At 45.5% G+C, this 20,831-nt stretch overlaps 1 protein-coding gene across 2 annotated transcripts in view; it reads right to left on the bottom strand.

Annotated features, from left to right (window-relative positions):
* The window catches only part of dnai1.2 (dynein, axonemal, intermediate chain 1, paralog 2), a 441,248-nt gene that overhangs the window by 376,323 nt on the left and 44,094 nt on the right, over window positions 1-20,831 (bottom strand). For both annotated transcript variants that reach the window (XM_072497265.1, XM_072497264.1), the window contains exons 4-5: window positions 16,764-16,844; window positions 7,924-8,050 (exon numbers count right to left, since the gene is read on the bottom strand). In XM_072497265.1, the coding sequence (XP_072353366.1) occupies window positions 7,924-8,050; window positions 16,764-16,844 (208 nt within the window). The remainder of the gene's footprint in view (window positions 1-7,923; window positions 8,051-16,763; window positions 16,845-20,831) is intronic.

Here is a 20,831-nt window from a genome sequence, read left to right as displayed (position 1 = left end):
TAGATACGGGGCCCAAAACTGTTCACAGTACTCCAAATGGAGTCTGATCAGAGCCTTATACAATCTCAGAAGTACATCCCTGGTCTTGTATTCCAGCCCTCTTGACATGTTGTTGCAGTGCGTCTTGCACACAGCACTGTTGCCACTGTTCATCAGTGTGGAGAGAGTGAATGTTTAAGGAGGAGGTGCCGACTAAGTAGGCCAGTTTGTCTTGGATAGTGTTCAGTTTGTTGAATGTTGTTGGTGTCAGCCCATCCCGGTCGACACCGTCTCCAACCTCCCAGGAGAACAACTCAGAGGAGAGCTCTGAGGATGCTACTATAACTGTCGCAGCACAGCTGACATCCCCATCCTCCACCAGCACAGATTCACACACCTCGGTGGGAAATGTTAGTGGTCAGGCTTCTGGGGCACAATCTGGTGAGCACCACACTGCTGCCGATTTACATCAGGTGGAGGCAGGAACTCCCAGGTGAGACAGCAGTCCGAAGTCTGCTAGATCCCAGGACCCAGCTGGGTCCCAGCCTGATGCTGAGTTACCCGGAGCTGATGAAGAAGTCAGGAAACGGCCGGGACATTCAGAGTGAGATGTCAGCGACACTCCAGCACATCCATAGCCGATTGGATGAGTCAAAGACGCTACAGGCGCAGGAGATGTCGGCGGCAATGCGTGGCACAGAGGCCAACACTGCTAGGGTGCGGAACGTAGTGGAGAGCCTAGTGCACGACATCGGTACCATTAATTAAGGTGTCGAAGGCATCATGCAGTTGGTGACGGCCATGGCTGAGGGTCTTGACAGAATGTCCACCTTGGAAGTCATCCAATACCAGGCTGACCTTCATAAGGTTCTGCGGGACATGTCCCACTCTCAGATGGGAATAGCCGGGGCGCTGCTTATCCCAGTCAGAGGTAGGCATTACTGAGGCGCTGCAGAGTATAACCCAGTCACTGAGGAGCATCGCCGAGGGTGTCAACACAATGGTGCAGACCACGATGGACTGGCAGACCAGATGATGCAGGAGCAGCCAGGGCTCGAACCAGCTGACCCTCCGTCCCAAGGTGAACCCCAGGACCTTATGGCACCCACCTGGAGGAGGGGGCGCTGAGTGCCAACCCGGACCTGACCCGTGGCGTGGGGATGGTGGCCATCAGCTCCCCCGGGTTCCACCCCTCTAATGAGGCCGCGTCTCACAGCCAGCACATGGGACAGGCCAGCATGGCTTTGCATGTGCCACGACAAGTGAGCCGGGGCCTTTTGGCCCCAGAACCCTCAGAGGATGCCCGCCAAGGGCACCAAAGGCCACACGACAGGCTATGGAGCTGGCTGCCTCCATCTCAGATGTGCATGCTGGGGACACACCTAGACATAGTAGTAGAGCTAGGAGGGCAAAGCACATCGAAGATCACTGAGGACACCAGGGGAGGGGGGAAGGTAGCTGGTGAGGGCAGCTGGGGGTAGGGGAGGGGGCAGCACCTTTGGGAGGGTGGGGAATTGTCAAACACAATAAACACCTTTGTGCACAACTAGTATGATGCCTCTGCCACCTTCTTCCGCAATGCGGGCTCACCCCCAAACCCTTGGTCCATCTCTCCAGGCATTTCCCCCTCCCCGTGGCACCCACCCACCAACCCTCCAGTCGTGGACATGACTCCGGAGCTGTGTTCTATCCCCTGGATGTTCAGATATGCTATTGCGTGTGTGGTGTTGCCTCCCGCAGTGTTCAGGCACAGTGTCCAGGCATCAAGGTTTGATTGGGATGATAGGCAATGAGTCTCACATGCCACATGGCCCGCCTACCTGCAGGAATCCACTTGGGTTGTGTGAAGTGCTCACTTAAGCACGATTGCTAATTCCCCATTAGCGATAGCCTTCAGCCGCACAGCCAGAGACCTCAGTAGACGGTGGGGTTATCGGTTGTCGGTGGGGCAGACGGGCAGGGACAAGGGTTGCGCCAGGGGTTGGCATGGTGGTGCCATGAGCGGTTGCCCCCCCGATTGCTCCCCCAGCACCTCCCCCCCCTTCCCATGGTGGCCCACCCCTGCGCAGGGCCACCCACCCCCAGCTGAGGATCCCTTACACCCCACTGAGCATTGGGGTGGCAAGCCCACCACCCCCGGTCTCGTTGTCTGTGAGCAAAGGTGGATACTCACCTTTTGGGCTCCTCACAAAAGCCCTACTGTCAGGTTCACATTTTTAAAAAGGAGTACTAATCAGCGCCAGCGTGACCACTTGCTTCGGAGGCTGCAGAATGGCAGGAGGAAGTTGGATATGGGGTGGCTCTCGTTTATTGTATGGAAATGGGGCTTAAGTGGTGATAATGGGTTTCTCTCTATGGTACGGCGAAATCCCGATTTCACCTACGGGAGCGGGCCAGCAAATTGTTTGGCACATGGCGCGGTTGTCGTTTTTGGCCTCTCCCGCTATTCACCGGCCTCGTTTCGCTTGAGCGAGAGCATAACAAGGCCGGAGAATCGCACCCATTGTCCTTTCTATCAATGCCCAAATCCCATGAAAGAATAAATTATATCTAAATGCACACTTACAGGAAATGTCCACACATTTTTCTGTGCACCATGCTGGACATCAAGGAGGTTGTTTAAAACTTGACAACAGGCAAAATGTTCTCAAATTTCTGGACCATAAGACCTAATTTTGAAAACAATAGCATCAAAAATGCCAGATTACTAATTTCTCTCCAACTTCCACCACCTGTGCTGAAGTGGTCTTGTCAGGGCCTGTGATTGAATAGGTAATAGCACTTATCCATTGCCCAGTTTTACCATTTCACCAAAATTGTTGATTTAAGAATTAATGAAACCATATAAAATCACTGATTACACTAAAAGTTACTTTGAATCTGCAAATGTCAGATTTTGTCATTTTTGCTTCCTTTAAATAACTTCACTTTTGATAAAATAGCGCAATGGATGCGAAGAACTAGACAATTATTCACTTTTTCTATTAATGCCGCCGTTCAAGTCATTGTACAAAATCCACTCAGATCCTTTCCATCTTCTTTCTCATCATGTAATAAACCTGCAAGCCTCTCCTGCTAGTTAAATTGGCATTTGTTTAATTGATGGATGCTTCAACCAAATCCACATCCATAGCACTAGGTGGCAGTCACATCTTTAATTTTTCTGCTACCCTGGTAAAGGTAAATTTGATGCTCCAAAACTCCCAACAAGGAGTTGCACTCAAGGAAGCAAACAGTTTAAAGATAGGACATCAAAACAATAGCTTTGGTTATCCAACAGGCTTTTCTCTTTGCGTTCAGTTCCCTGTTTGGCATGCAGGAACACGGATTTCACACTCTAATCATGTCACCTTGTTCTCATTGAGAAATTCTGCATGAAGAATACTGACCTACCAATGTATACAATGTTCATAATACTGACTATACAGATAGTTTTAACACTGTAGATTATTTCTTGTCCCTTACAATTTGTTTCCAAATTAAATAGTCACTTCATAGAACATAGAAAATACAGCACAGAACAGGCCCTTCGGCCCACGATGTTGTGCCGAACCTTTGTCCTAGATTAATCATCGATTATCATTGAATTTACAGTGCAGAAGGAGGCCATTCGGCCCTTTGAGTCTGCACAGGCTCTTGGAAAGAGCACCCTACCGAAACTCAACACCTCCACCCAACACCAAGGGCAATTTTGGACACTAAGGGCAATTTATCATGGCCAATCCACCTAACCTGCACATCTTTGGACTGTGGGAGGAAACCGGAGCACCCGGAGGAAACCCACGCAGACACGGGGAGGATGTGCAGACTCCGCACAGACAGTGATCCAAGCCGGAATCAAACCTGGGACCCTGGAGCTGTGAAGCAATTGTGCTATCCACAATGCTACCGGGCTGCCCTTAAGAACAAATTAATCTACACTATATCATTCTAGCGTAATCCATGTACCTATCCAATAGCTGCTTGAAGGTCCCTAATGTTTCCGACTCAACTACTTCCACAGGCAGTGCATTCCATGCCCCCACTACTCTCTGGGTAAAGAACCTACCTCTGATATCCCTCCTATATCTTCCACCTTTCACCTTAAATTTATGTCCCCTTGTAATGGTTTGTTCCACCCGGGGAAAAAGTCTCTGACTGTCTACTCTATCTATTCCCCTGATCATCTTATAAACCTCTATCAAGTCGCCCCTCATCCTTCTCCATTCTAATGAGAAAAGGCCTAGCACCCTCAACCTTTCCTCGTAAGACCTACTCTCCATACCAGGCAACATCCTGGTAAATCTTCTTTGCACCTTTTACAGAGCTTCCACATCCTTCCTAAAATGAGGCGACCAGAACTGTACACAGTACTCCAAATGTGGCCTTACCAAAGTTTTGTACAGCTGCATCATCACCTCACGGCTCTTAAATTCAATCCCTCTGTTAATGAACGCGAGCACACCATAGGCCTTCTTCACAGCTCTATCCACTTGAGTGGCAACTTTCAAAGATGTATGAACAGAGACCCCAAGATCTCTCTGCTCCTCCACATTGCTAAGAACTCTACCGTTAACCCTGTATTCCGCATTCATATTTGTCCTTCCAAAATGGACAACCTCACACTTTTCAGGGTTAAACTCCATCTGCCACTTCTCAGCCCAGCTCTGCATCCTATCTATGTCTCTTTGCAGCTGACAACAGCCCTCCTTACTATCCACAACTCCACCAATCTTCGTATCGTCTGCAAATTTACTGACCCACCCTTCAACTCCCTCATCCAAGTCATTAATGAAAATCACAAACAGCAGAGGACCCAGAACTGATCCCTGCGGTACGCCACTGGTAACTGGGATCCAGGCTGAATATTTGCCATCCACCACCACTCTCTGACTTCTATCGGTTAGCCAGTTCGTTATCCAACTGGCCAAATTTCCCACTATCCCATGCCTCCTTACTTTCTGCATAAGCCTACCATGGGGAACTTTATCAAATGCCTTACTAAAATCCATGTACACTACATCCACTGCTTTACCTTCATCCACATGCTTGGTCACGTCCTCAAAGAATTCAATAAGATTTGTAAGGCAAGACCTACCCCTCACAAATCCGTGCTGACTATCCCTAATCAAGCAGTGGCTTTCCAGATGCTCAGAAATCCTATCCTTCAGTACCCTTTCCATTACTTTGCCTACCACCGAAGTAAGACTAACTGGCCTGTAATTTCCAGGGTTGTCCCTAGTCCCTTTTTTGAACAGGGGCACGACATTCGCCACTCTCCAATCCCCTGGTACCACCCCTGTTGACAGTGAGGACGAAAAGATCATTGCCAACGGCTCTGCAATTTCATCTCTTGCTTCCCATAGAATCCTTGGATATATCCCATCAGGCCCGGGGGACTTGTCTATCCTCAAGTTTTTCAAAATGCCCAACACATCTTCCTTCCTAACAAGTATTTCCTCGAGCTTACCAATCTGTTTCACACTGTCCTCTCCAACAACATCGCCCCTCTCATTTGTAAATACAGAAGAAAAGTACTCGTTCAAGACCTCTCCTATCTCTTCAGACTCAATACACAATCTCCCGCTACTGTCCTTGATCGGACCTACCCTCGCTCTAGTCATTCTCATATTCCTCACATATGTGTAAAAGGCCTTGGGGTTTTCCTTGATCCTACCCGCCAAAGATTGTTCATGCCCTCTCTTAGCTCTCCTAATCCCTTTCTTCAGTTCCCTCCTGGCTATCTTGTATCCTTCCAATGCCCTGTCTGAACCTTGTTTCCTCAGCCTTACATAAGTCACCTTTTTCCTCTTAACAAGACATTCAACCTCTCTTGTCAACCATGGTTCCCTCACTCGACCATCTCTTCCCTGCCTGACAGGGACATACATATCAAGGACACGTAGCACCTGTTCCTTGAACAAGTTCCACATTTCACTTGTGTCCTTCCCTGCCAGCCTATGTTCCCAACTTATGCACTTCAATTCTTGTCTGACAACATCGTATTTACCCTTCCCCCAATTGTAAACCTTGCCCTGTTGCACGTACCTATCCCTCTCTATTACTAAAGTGAAAGTCACAGAATTGTGGTCACTATCTCCAAAATGCTCCCCCACTAACAAATCTATCACTTGCCCTGGTTCATTACCCAGTACTAAATCCAATATTGTCCCTCCTCTGGTCGGACAATCTACATACTGTGTTAGAAAAGCTTCCTGGACACACTGCACAAACACCACCCCATCCAAACTATTTGATCTAAAGAGTTTCCACTCAATATTTGGGAAGTTAAAGTCGCCCATGACTACTATCCTATGACTTCTGCACCTTTCCAAAATCTGTTTCCCAATCTGTTCCTCCACATCTCTGCTACTATTGGGGGGCCTATAGAAAACTCCTAACAAGGTGACTGCTCCTTTCCTATTTCTGACTTCAACCCATACTACCTCAATAGGGTGATACTCCTCGAACTGCCTTTCTGCAGCTGTTATACTATCTCTAATTAATAATGCCACCCCCACCCCCCCACCTCTTTTACCACCCTCCCTAATCTTATTGAAACATCTATAACCAGGGACCTCCAACAACCATTTCTGCCCCTCTTCTATCCAAGTTTCCGTGATGGCCACCACATCATAGTCCCAAGTACCGATCCTTATTCACCCACCTTATTCCTGATGCTTCTTGTGTTGAAGTATACACACTTCAACCCATCTCTGTGCCTGCAAGTACTCTCCTTTGTCAGTGTTCCCTTCCCCACTGCCTCATTACACGCTTTGGCGTCCTGAATATCGGCTACGTTAGTTGCTGGACTACAAATCCGGTTCCCATTCCCCTGCCAAATTAGTTTAAACCCTCCCGAAGAGTACTAGAAAACCTCCCTCCCAGGATATTGGTGCCCCTCTGGTTCAGATGCAACCCGTCCTGCTTGTACAGGTCCCACCTTCCCCAGAATGCGCTCCAATTATCCAAATACCTGAAGCCCTCCCTCCTACACCATTCCTGACAGACACTTCAGTCTGTCATTGGAGTTATTATTTAACAAACATTGCTGTCTTTATTGTCCTTTTCTAAATCATTTCCAATCTTTTAGCAATTTGTAGATTAAGGTAAACTGGATACACTACCCCAAATGATGAAAAGAAACTCCGCCCCATTCCTACTCACCAAAAAAAACGACATCAGAAAGATCAGCAGAAGGCATTAATAATTAATACCTGAAGAATGGAAGATGCAATTGCAAGGTGTGATACAACAGAGAATTGTTGTCCATTTTATGATGTGGACATGAGCCTAGTAAGTGCTGGGTTGGAACTGACAAAACTCATTTACTTGGTATTCTTAGTGTAAGCAAAATTTAAACTTTCACCTGATTACTATGACATGGATATTAGCTAAAAAGACTCCATGTCAACCCATCCACTGTGTTGTGTTTTGCTTCTTCGTGTAGCATAAGCTGTTTCCTTGATGTATGCTCTGACAAAGGAAGGTTCAGACTTGGAGATAGGTTTAACACATTTATTGAACAGTTAACAATTCTCCTACTTGAGTTTGACTCTCCTGCTAATCTTGCTATAGTAACTCAGTCTAACTAACCAGTCTGCTCTAAGCCATGCGGTGGGTGTGATCTTCTGATCTGCCCCTGTCCTTCACTCTGAGTGTCGCCTGTGGAAAGAGAAAGAGCATGTGTGTCCTGTCCTTTTATATGGGTTGCCCTCTTATGGTAGTGTCACCTCTGGGTGTCTTGACTGCCCATTGGTCATGTCCTATTCTATGTGTTCATTAGCTGTATGACTGCATGTCATGATGTCTCTGGTGCTCCCTCTAGCGTTTACCTAGTCCTAGTGTATTTATATCAACCCCTTGTGTATTTACAGTGATGCATATCACCATACACTGCACAGACCTCCAAGCCAGAAATATTTGACACATTCTTTGGTGCACAACCTAAAAAAGTTCAAATACCTTCAGAGTACTTCCCTCTAGATTGTTGACGCTTTGCTTCATCTGAATCTTTGTGCAGTAGGTTTCCATCCCGTGAAAAATGAATGGCCATCTGGCTAATCATTTGGACTTGTTTGTAAGCTCGTTCCTTTAATATAAATGAAAATGACAAGTTAAGAATTTATCTAATGGGTAAAGAAATTAAAACGAAGAATAATGCCTTTATGAACAAATTGCAGCAAAATAGTGAATGCATTTATAAAGAAAGCATTTATGATTTCACTACAAATACTAAACAGTAGAACTTCCAGGAAAAGTAGATATCCTTCTGCTGGAAAATATGCCACAATAAACAAAATCACAACTACAAAAATAAACACGCTACATACAGTCTTTAGCAACATTTTCAAAACTCAGATGTAGAAAACAAATAGCGTCTTAAGTAGTCAATTCTTGACTGACGTATGGTATAAAATCACTTTCCACATCATTCAGCCTTCTACCGACTAAGAAAAAGAGTATTTGACCAGGCAGCAGGTCTCCGCACTTTTCTATGGTTTGGAGACTTGTATAAGGGTCTGGCACATAAAGGATTACTAGAGGATTTATGTGGGGACTGAGTACAGTACTGCCCACAGAGTGTTCCGTACCTAGGGGTCAGTCTAGTGTTGGACAGAGCTATGTGCACAAGCAAGCATAGAGACAGCTCCTACTTTGATGCCTTATTGTATATATGTATGTAGTTCTTGTAATTAATAAATGCATACAGTTAACCTACTTAAGACTACGAAAACAACATTAAGACCTTCTAAGCATAACCAAATCCCTAAAACATAGAAGCAGCAAATGGAAAAACCTAAAACCTAGCAAAATTGCAGAAAAAGACTAAAATCCTAAAAGACTACAGAAAAATTTGAAGAAGCATTCTAACCTGAAGTAAAGCTTGAAAAGCAGACACGCAGTGGAAAATGAATAGGGAAAATCTCCAAAAGAAAACTTGGAAACTGAAGGCAGACATTTAAAATTCTTCACTGCAGCAGAAGACTCCTCTGATTTCTTGGAAGTCCAGCCTGCAGAGTCAGCACACCTAGCAGGGGTGAGCTAAAACATTTAAATTCCAGGATAAAACAAGTCCTCAGAATTTTGGGAAGAGTTCAGTGGTCAGAAATGGCTGTTTAAAAATTCAGTCGGAAAACCACATTCCCAAGTCGGCTCCTGAACATGTGCTTGCTCAAGAAAGGAAAAGATAAATAATCAATTAATTTGAAAGAGTTGCGACTAAAGGATCAGCTTTAAAGGCCAGCAAAGGTCAGAATTCAACACTTCCATGACCCTAGAGCAAAAGGCTGAAACAGCCAGTTGATTCAAGCAGCAATTGTTTAAAAACATGTTCAAGGCTTCAAACAAACGGGGGGGGGCCATCTTGAATTTCAACATTGTCTTAAAGCTGAACTTACACTTTGAATTTTCTAACCATGAATCAGAAATCCAATGTTCCAGATAAATTTGCACTTATCCAAGGTCCAGATCAATTGCATAAATGGGGACTTGGGAGAAAAAGATTCCTTAGATACACGATTGCTTTCAGGTCTGAATAAAAACACATTGCTTAATTTGGTACGCCCAATAGTGAACAACATTGTTGCTAGAAAAGGAATCGAAGAATCATCCACTTAATTTGAAGAAGTATTAAAATCATTCAATGTTTATTTTAACCTAAGAAGTAATAAAATCTTCGAATGGACTAAATTTAATAAGTGTGTCCAGCAACCAGGAAAATCTGTCAATTCAACATTTTTTAAAAATTCATTTTAAGGATGTTTGCATCACTGGCTAGGCCAACATTTATTGCCATCCCTAGTTGCCCTTCAGAATGTCGCGGTGAGCTGCCTTCTTGAACCACTGCAGTCCCTGAGGTGTATGTATACCAACAGTGCTGTAAGGGCAAGAATCCAAGGATTGTGACCCAGCGACAGTGAAGGAACAGTGATATATTTCCAAGTCAGGATGGTGTGTGATTTGGAGTGGAATTTCCAGGTGGTGGTGTTCCCATGTATCTGCTGCTCTTGTGCTTCTCGATGGTCATGGGTTTGGAAGGTGCTCCCTAAGGAACCTTGGTGAGTTCCTCAGTGCATCTTGTAGATGGTACACACAGCTGCCAATGTTTTTCGGTGGTGAAGGGATTAAATGTTTGTAGAAGGGGTAGCAATAAAGTGGACTGCTTTGTCCTGGATGGTGTTGAGCTTCTTGAGTGTTCGTGGAGCTGCACTCAACCAGACAAGTGGAGAGCATTTCATTACACTCCTGACTTGTGCTTGGTAGATGGTGGACAGGCTTCGGGGAGTCAGGAGGTGAGTTCATCAGGATTCCTGGCATTTCAACTGCTCTGGTAGCCACAGAATTTGGCTTGTACAGTTGGGCAGCACGGTAGCACAAGTGGATAGCACGGTGGTTTCACAGCACCTGGGTCCCAGATTCGATTCCCCGCTGGGTCACTATCTGTGCGGAGCCTGCACGTTCTCCCAGTGTCTGCGTGGGTTTCCTCCGGGTACTCCGGTTTCCTCCCACAGTCCAAAGACGTGCAGGATAGGTGGATTGGCCATGATAAATTGCACTGTATGTTCTATGTTCTATGTTCAACAGTTCCGCTTCTAGTCAATGGTAACCCCCAGGATGTTGATACTGGGAGATTCAGCAATGGCAATGTCACTGAATCTCAAGGTGCAATGGTTAGATCTTCTTTTGTTGGAGATGGTCATTGCCTGGCACTTGTGTGGTGCGAATGTTACTTGTCATTGTCAGCCCAAGCCTGGATATTGTCTAGGTCTTACTGCATTTGGATATGGACTGCTCCAGTATCTGATGAGTTTCGAATGTTGTTGTACATTGTTCGCTGATAACTGCATATCATTATTTCTGACCTTATGATGGAAGGTAGATTATTAATGAAACAGCTGAAGATGGTTGGGCCTAGGACACTACCCTGAAGAAATCCTGCAGTGATGTCCTGGAGCTGAGATGAACCCTAACCACCACAACCATCTTCCTTTGTGCCAGGTATGACTCCTACCAGCGGAGCGTTTTCCCCCTGATTCCAATTTAGCTATGGTTCCTTGATGCCATGCTCGGTCAAATGCTGCCTTGATATCAAGGGTAGCCAGTCTCACCCCACCTCTGGCATTCAGCTCCTTTGTCCATGTTTGAACCAAGGCTGTAATGGGGAAAGGAGCTGAGTGACCCTGGAGAAACCAAACTGAGTGTCCCTGAGCAGGTTACTACTGAATACTTGCCACCTGATAGTGCTGTTGATGACCTTGATGACAGTTTACTAATAATCTGAACAGAATAGTTGAAGACTGGGACCTAAGATCTAAACTTATCAGGCTAGAATAGTTGTAGGAGTTGCAGATGATGCACTCTCAGATAAGCTGCAAGTAAAGGAAGACCCTTGATTAAACTATCCAGGTTGTTCAGCAGGCTGAACTCCGTATGCAGCCCAGGTCTGTTCTAAAAGGAGAAGGTAAACAATGCCACAAAGGAAACTCCATAGTTCAGTTATTAAATGGCACAAAAACAGGAACACTCTAGCCCAAGAGGAACAATACTGAACCAACCAGTAGAACGACTATGCCAGTGCAGTAGAGTAAAGCACCCCACAGGCGAGGTCAACATCTTACAATTTCAGCTCAATGCTTTCAACGTGACAAATTGGACACTTTGGCAAACTGTGCAAGGCCAAAACATCTAAATGCACAGAAAACCCAAACTTGATCCATGAGGTCAAGACTGTGCTCTAAGATGGCACATAGCTATGCTTCTTAGGTGAGGTCCAAGATATGGGCATTTTATATTGGATAGAGGACATTTAGATTAACAACCATCTTGCAAATTATAAATTGGTCATGGGAGCCAGTTTTACGGTCCTATCCGATAAAGAACCATGGCTAAGAGACCCCTGGCTTCGAACAACAGACACACCACTCTGTGGATTCAGAGGAATCTGACTTCAGTCACAGGCATTATTCAGGAACAACTAAGGTATGGTGGCAAACAAATCTTCGAACTGATGTCCATCGTCAGTAACCAGTCTTTTTCTCTCTTGAACAGAGATAACTGTGTATCCCTGAATCTCCTCAAATTGGCAGAAGATGTAAAGACAACAGCACGTTGGGCAGCACGGTAGCATTGTGGATAGCACAATTGCTTCACAGCTCCAGGGTCCCAGGTTCGATTCCGGCTTGGGTCACTGTCTGTGCGGAGTCTGCACATCCTCCCCGTGTGTGCGTGGGTTTCCTCCGGGTGCTCCGGTTTCCTCCCACAGTCCAAAGATGTGCGGGTTAGGTGGATTGGCCATGAGAAGTTGCATTTAGTGTCCAAAATTGCCCTTAGTGTTGAGCGGGGTTACTGGGTTATGGGGATAGGGTGGAGGTGTGGACCTTGGGTAGGGTGCTCTTTCCAAGAGCCGGTGCAGACTCGATGGGCCGAATGGTCTCCTTCTGCACTGTAAATTCTATAATATGACAAGTCATAAGATCATAAGACATAGGAGCAGAATTAGGACACTCGGCCAATCAAGTCTGCTCCGCCATTCAATCATGGCTGATATTTTTCTCATCCCCATTCTCCTGCCTTCTCCCCATAACCCCAGATCCCCTTATTAATCAAGAACCTATCTATCTCTGTCTTAAAGACACTCAGTGATTTGGCCTCCACAGCCTTCTGCGGCAAAGAGTTCCACAGGTTCACCACCCTCTGGCTGAAGAAATTCATCCTCATCTCTGTTTTAAAGGATTGTCCCTTTAGTCTGAGGTGGTGTCCTCTGCTTCTAGTTCTTCCGACAAGTGGAAACATCCAGAGGGTTGTGGATGCTCCATTGTTGAGTACTTTTAGTTGAACCTGTTGAACCAGGAATATTCCTTGTCACAATGGACGTCTCGGCACTCTACACCAGCATCCCCATGACGACGGTGTTGCTGCAACAGCCTCCGTACTCAACACTTATAACTGCCGATCTCCAGACGCAATTCTACAACTCATCCGCTTCATCCTGGATCACAACATTTTCACCTTCGACAAGTTCTTCATCCAGACACATGGAACAAAGAACAAACAAAGAACAAAGAAATGTACAGCACAGGAACAGGCCCTTCGGCCCTCCAAGCCCGTGCCGACCATGCTGCCCGACTAAACTACAATCTTCTACACTTCCTGGATCCGTATCCCTCTGTTCCCATCATATTCATGTATTTGTTAAGATGCCCCTTAAATGTCACTATCGTCCCTGCTTCCACCACCTCCTCCGGTACCGAGTTCCAGGCACCCACTACCCTCTGTGTAAAAAACTTGCCTCGTACATCTACTCTAAACCTTGCCCCTCTCACCTTAAACCTATGCCCCCTTGTAATTAACCCCTCTACCCTGGGAAAAGCCTCTATCCTGGGACTATCCACTCTGTCTATGCCCCTCATAATTTTGTAGATCTCTATCAGGTCGCCCCTCAACCTCCGTCATTCCAGTGAGAACAAACCGAGTTTATTCAACCGCTCCTCATAGCTAATGCCCTCCATACCAGGCAACATTCTGGTAAATCTCTTCTGCACCCTCTCTAAAGCCTCCACATCCTTCTGGTAGTGTGGCGACCAGAATTGAACACCATACTCCAAGTGTGGCCTAACTAAGGTTCTATACAGCTGCAACATGACTTGCCAATTCTTATACTCAATGCCCCAGCCAATGAAGGCAAGCATGCCGTATGCCTTCTTGACTACCTTCTCCACCTGTGTTGCCCCTTTCAGTGACCTGTGGACCTGTACTCCTAGATCTCTTTGACTTTCAATACTCTTGAGGGTTCTACCATTCACTGTATATTCCCTACCTGCATTAGACCTTCCAAAATGCATTACCTCACATTTGTCTGGATTAAACTCCATCTGCCATCTCTCCGCCCAAGTCTCCAAACAATCTAAATCCTGCTGTATCCTCCGACAGTCCTCATCGCTATCCGTAATTCCACCAACCTTTGTGTCGTCTGCAAACTTACTAATCAGACCAGTTACATTTTCCTCCAAATCATTTATATATACTACAAACAGCAAAGGTCCCAGCAGAACACCACTGGTCACAGCCCTCCAATTAGAAAAGCCACGGGGACGAAATTCACATTTCAATACTCCAACATCTTCACGCAAAAGTTCGAACAAGACCTCTTCACCGCACAGGACCTTCAGCCGACACTATACACCAGATGCATTGATGACATTTTTTTCCTTTGGACCCACGGCGAAGAGTCACTGAAACAACTACACAATGACATCAATAAGTTCCATCCCACCATCAGACTCACGATGGACTACTCTCCAAAATCGGTTGCATTCTTGGACATACGCATCTTCATCAAGGACGGTCACCTCAGAACTTCACTTTACCGAAAGCCCACGGATAACCTCACAATGCTCCACTTCTCCAGCTTCCATCCTAAACACATTAAAGAAGCCAGCCCCTATGGACAAGCCCTCCATATACACAGGATCTGCTCGGATGAGGAGGAATGCAAAAGACATCTATAGGCACTGAAAGACGCCCTCGTAAGAATGGGATATGGCGCTCGACTCATCGATCGACAGTTCCAACACGCCACAGCAAAAAACTGCACTGACCTCCTCAGAAGACAACCACAGGACACAACCGACAGAGTACCCTTCGTCGTCCAGTATTCCCACGGAGCGAAGAAACTACAACATCTTCTTCTGAGCCTTCAACATGTTATCGATGAAGACGAACATCTTGCCAAGGCCATCCTCACACCCCCACCACTTGCCTTCAAACAACTGCGCAACCTCAAACAGACTATTGTTTGCAGCAAACTACCCAGCATTCAGGAGAATAGCGAGCACACCACACAATCCTGCCATGGCACCCTCTGCAAGACGTGCCAGATCATCGACATGGATAGCACCATTACACATGAGAACACCACCCACCAGGTACGTGCTACATATTTGTGCGACTCAGCCAACGTTGTCTACCTCATACGCTGCAGGAAAGGATGTCCCGAAGCGTGGTACATTGGCGAGACTATGCAGACGCTGCAACAACGGATGAATGGACATTGCGCGACAATCACCAGGCAGGAATGTTCCCTTCCAGTCGGGAAACATTTCAGCAGTCAAGGACGTTCAGCCTCTGACCTTCGGTAAGCGTTCTGCAAGGCGGCCTTCAGGACGCATGACAATGCAGGATCGCTGAGCAGAAACGGATAGCCAAGTTCCGCACACATGAATAGGGCCTCAACCGGGACCTTGGATTCATGTCTTACTACATTGACCCCCCACCATCTGGCCTGGGTTTGTGAAATCCTACCAACGACCATTCACATCTCTTTAACCTGTGATTATCCCTCTCTCCAGTCGCACTGTCTGGACCTGTGAAGACTTAATTACCTGCAAAGACTCACATGCAAAGTATCTTCTTGCATCATTTGCTTTGTCTATATATGTGCTTGTGTAACCTACCTCTTCGCTCACCTGCTGAGGGAGCTACGCTCTGAAAGCTTGTGATTCCAAACAAGCCTGTTGGACTTTAACCTAGTGTCGTAAGACTTCTTACTGTGCCCACCCCAGTCCAAGGCCGGCATCTCCACATCATGAATACATTTAAGGATGGGATAAACAGATTTTTGGTCTCTAAGGAAATCAAGGATATGGGGCTTGTGCAGGCAAGTGGAGTTAACGCCCAAGGTCAGTCATATTCGTACTGAAGGGTGGAGCAGGCTCAATGGCCATATACTCTACTCCTGCTCCTAATTCTTGTGTTCTTGTGAATCTTTAAAATGCCCTACCCAGAGAGCAGTGGATGCTCAGTCAATGAGTATATTCAGGAGAAAGATTGATAGATTTTTGAGTTCTAAAGGAATTAAGAAACATGGAATGGTGCAGGACAGTGAGGTTAGACTGAAGATTACCCATGACCTTAATGAATGGGGAGCAAGTTCTAAAGATTCATGCTTCTATCTCTTTTGTTCTTATTTTCCTTAGTGAAGCAGAAACAGCACACACATCATGCCTCATTGAGGTTCAAGCAGGATAATTGTTCCCTGAATACTGTGGGACAAGATCTCTTGCTGAGAGCCCTTCTCACTTTCTTACTCCTCCTTATTCTAGCAGTTTGTCCTGTTCTGCTTGACCTCTGCTCATTCTCCAAACAGTACATCCATGAATGGGGCAATTTCTTTGTGCAGAATAGTTGAAGCCAGTAAAAATTCATTCTGCACGTGCCACGCCACTCTCTGTGGACTTCTGCAATGTGAAAAAACTAAAGAAAGCAACAAACATTTACAAAATTGCAACAACTAGAAGAAATCAACCATCATCAAACCTGTAAGTTAATGATCCCTTTACATAACTGGTGAAGGGAAGTCCTTCTTGCTGCTTAACGTGTGGTCACATGTGTGAACTGGAGTGTAGAGTTCCAAAATGGTAGTGCTCGAATGAAATCAGCACTTCATGGTCTGCCTGCTCTGCATATTTCTAGCAGACGTTCACTGCATATGCACTCATACCTTTGCCACGATGGTATCCAGCATATTTCCCATCCAAAATGTGCATGTACAATGCATACACATACCATCTTGGATCCCTAACAGCAATTAGGTGTCATTAAGCCCAATTTCTCACCTATCATTTTTGAGGACTATGGAAAGAAATTAGATTATTTCATTTGCAACATATTGAATCATATGGTTTCCAACCAAACTGTTGATATTAGTCTTTGATTGGAATTTCTGTCAAATTCTTCAGAATACACAAAAATGTATATAATTATTTTTCCTTAAAATATGCCATTCGCAGAATTACAATACTCACTTTAAAGCTGAATCTCACAATGTTTTGTGGGGCATGGGGGTTGTTGGCTGTAAGAACACGAGTAAATTCTTCCTTCAATTCCTAAAAGATGATCATATGGTATATTGTTAAGGTGAAAGTCAGTGATTGCAAACTTCATAGTGAAAAGCAATGCTCAAATTGAGCACAAGTTGGAGAATCCATATTACTGTGTTGCACCACGTTCCAAATCAATCATTCTAACAAGCATATGTTTCTGGATGTGCTGCAAGTAAAACATTATTGAACTTACACTCATAGTAACAAAATTGCAGGGTATTTATGACAATTCACAATATCTCTTTTTGGAAGCTCTTCACCTTTCACGCAGAGACATTTACATCTAGAATGCCCATTGTCAGTCAACATCATAAATAGAGCAGTTGGGAACAAAAGATGGACAAGAAGAGAGGAAGGGGAAAACCAGAGCACTACAGGACAGTCAGTCTAACTTCAGTGGTGGGGAAATTATTGGAAGCAATTCTGAGAGACAGAACTAATCTAAATTATTAGGGCAGCACGGTAGCAGAATTTTTAGCACTGTTGCTTTACAGCGCCAGGGACCCGGGTTTGATTCCTGGCTTGATTCACTGTCTGTGCGGAGTCTGCACATTCCCCCCCCCCCCCCCCCACCATGTCAGCGTGGGTTTCCTCTGGGTGCTCCTGTTTCCTTCCACAAATCCCAAAAGACATTCTTGTTAGGTGAATTGGACATTCTGAATTATCCCTCAGTGTACCCGAACGGACACCAGGCTAGCGGACTGTCACAGTAACTTCATTGCAGTGTTAATATAAGTTGACTTGTGACACTAATAAAGATTATTATATTATTTCCATTTGAAGACGCAGGGATTAATCAAGAACAGTCAGCATGGTTTTGTTAAGGGGAGGTCAAGTCTGACCAACTTGATTGAATTTTTCGTGACTAGGTGCAATGCATTTGACGCAGTCTACTTGGACTTCAGCAAGGCTATTGATAAGGTCCCACAAGGGAGCATGATATCAAAGGTCATGGCCCATCGGATCCAAGGAAATTTGGCAAATTGGATCCAAAATTGGCCGAGTAGCAGGTTGATGATCAAGGGATGTTTTTCTGACTGGAAACCTCTGTCCAGTGGGGCCCCGCAAAGATCAATGTTGAGGCCCTTGCTGTTTGTAGTTTCTAAAAATAATTTAGACTTGAATGCAGGAGGGTTCATCAGTAAGTTCATCAGTAAGTTCAGTTCATCTAGTTCAGCAGGGACTTGGGAACCTGAATTGTAGCTCCAGTATACAGGAGGTTGGGAGTAGTGAGGTCATGAGTAAGGTTTCAAAGTTGCAGGAGTGTACCGGCAGGCAGGAAGGTGGTTTAAAGTGTGTCTTCTTCAATGCCAGGAGCATCCGGAATAAGGTGGGTGAACTTGCGGCATGGGTTGGTACCTGGGACTTCGATGTTGTGGCCATTTCGGAGACATGGATAGAGCAGGGACAGGAATGGTTCTTGCAGGTGCCGGGCTTTAGATATTTCAGTAAGCTCAGGGAAGGTGGTAAAAGAGGGGGAGGGGTGGCATTGTTAGTCAAGGACAGTATTACGGTGGCAGAAAGGACGTTTGATGAAGACTCGTCTGCTGAGGTAGTATGGGCTGAGGTTAGAAACAGGAAAGGAGAGGTCACCCTGTTAGGGGTTTTCTATAGGCCTCCGAAAAGTTCCAGAGATGTAGAGGAAAGGATTGCAAAGATGATTCTGGATAGGAGCGAAAGCACCAGGGTAGTTGTTATGGGGGACTTTAACTTTCCAAATATTGACTGGAAACGCTATAGTTAGAGTACTTTAGATGGGTCTGTTTTTGTCCAATGTGTGCAGGAGGGTTTCCTGACACAGTATGTAGATAGGCCAACGAGAGGCGAGGCCATATTGGATTTGGTACTGGGTAATGAACCAGGACAGGTGTTAGATTTGGAGGTAGGTGAGCACTTGTGATAGGGATCACAATTCGATTAAGTTTACTTTAGTGATGGAAAGGGATAGGTATATACCGCAGGGCAAGAGTTATATCTGGGGGAAAGGCAATTATGATGCGATGAGGCAAGACTTAGGATGCATCGGATGGAGAGGAAAACTGCAGGGGATGGGCACAATGGAAATGTGGAGCTTGTTCAAGGAACAGCTACTGCGTGTCCTTGATAAGTATGTACCTGTCAGGCAGGGAGGAAGTTGTCGAGCAAGGGAACCGTGGTTTACTAAAGCAGTTGAAACACTTGTCAAGAGGAAGGAGGAGGCTTATGTAAAGATGAGACATGAAGGTTCAGTTAGGGCGCTCAAGAGCTACAAGTTAGCTAGGAAGGACCTAAAGAGAGAGCTAAGAAGAGCCAGGAGGGGACATGAGAAATCTTTGGCAGGTAGGATCAAGGATAACCCTAAAGCTTTTGATAGATATGTCATGAATCAACGAATGACTAGGGTAAGAGTAGGGCCAGTCAAGGACAGTAGTGGGAAGTTGTGCTTGGAGTCTGAGGAGATAGGAGAGATGCTAAATGAATATTTTTCGTCAGTGTTCACACAGGAAAAAGACAATGTTGTCGAGGAGAATACTGAGATTCAGGCTACTAGACTAGAAGGGCTTGAGGTTCATAAGGAGGAGGTGTTAACAATTCTGGAAAGTGTGAAAATAGATAAGTCCCCTGGGCCAGATGAGATTTATCCTAGGATTCTCTGGGAAGTTAGGGAGGAGATTGCTGAGCCTTTGGCTTTGATCTTTAAGTCATCTTTGTCTACAGGAATAGTGCCAGAAGACTGGAGGATAGCAAATGTTATTCCCTTGTTCAAGAAGGGGAGTAGAGACAACCCAGGTAACTATAGACCAGTGAGCCTTACTTCTGTTGTGGGCAAAATCTTGGAAAGGTTTATAAGAGATAGGATGTATAATCATCTGAAAAGGAATAATTTGATTAGAGATAGTCAACACGGTTTTGTGAAGGGTAGGTCGTGCCTCACAAACCTTATTGAGTTCTTTGAGAAGGTGACCAAACAGGTGGATGAGGGTAACGCAGTTGATGTGGTGTATATGGATTTCAGTAAAGTGTTTGATAAGGTTACCCACGGTAGGCTACTACAGAAAATACGGAGGCATGGGATTCAGGGAGATTTAGCAGTTTGGATCAGAAATTGGCTAGCTGGAAGAAGACAAAGGGTGGTGGTTGATGGGAAATGTTCTGGCTGGAGTCCAGTTACTAGTGGTGTACCACAAGGATCTGTTTTGGGGCCACTGTTGTTTGTCATTTTTATAAATGACCTGGAGGAGGGCGTAGAAGGATGGGTGAGTAAATTTGCAGATGACACTAAAGTCGGTGGAGTTGTGGACAGTGCGGAAGGATGTTACAAGTTACAGAGGGACATAGATAAGCTGCAGCGCTGGGCTGAGAGGTGGCAAATGGAGTTTAATGCAGAAAAGTATGAGGTGATTCATTTTGGAAGGAATAGCAGGAAGACTGAGTACTGGGCTAATGGTAAGATTCTTGGCAGTGTGGATGAGCAGAGAGATCTCGGTGTCCATGTACATAGATCCCTGAAAGTTGCCACCCAGGTTGAGAGGGTTGTTAAGAAGGCGTACGGTGTGTTAGCTTTTATTGGTAGAGGGATTGAGTTTCGGAGCCATGAGGTCATGTTGCAGCTGTTCAAAACTCTGGTACGGCTGCATTTGGAGTATTGGGTGCAATTTTGGTCGCCGCATTATAGGAAGGATGTGGAAGCATTGGAAAGGGTGCAGAGGAGATTTACCAGAATGTTGCCTGGTATGGAGGGAAGATCTTATGAGGAAAGGCTGAGGGACTTGAGGCTGTTTTCGTTAGAGAGAAGGTTAAGAGGTGACTTAATTGAGGCAAACAAGATGATCAGATTGGATAGGGTGGACAGTGAGATCCTTTTATCCTCGGATGGTGATGTCTAGCACGAAGGGACATCGCATAAATTGAGGGGATATAGATATAAGACAGATGTCAGAGGTAGGTTCAACAGTAGTGGACTCGCCAACACTAAGGGCATTCAAATGGTCATTGGATAGACATATGGAC

The sequence above is a fragment of the Scyliorhinus torazame genome, chromosome 3 (assembly GCF_047496885.1).
Source record: "Scyliorhinus torazame isolate Kashiwa2021f chromosome 3, sScyTor2.1, whole genome shotgun sequence".
Classification (NCBI taxonomy): Eukaryota; Metazoa; Chordata; class Chondrichthyes; order Carcharhiniformes; family Scyliorhinidae; genus Scyliorhinus; species Scyliorhinus torazame.
Note: the sequence above shows the minus strand (reverse complement) of the source record. Positions and strands in the feature narration are given on the sequence as shown.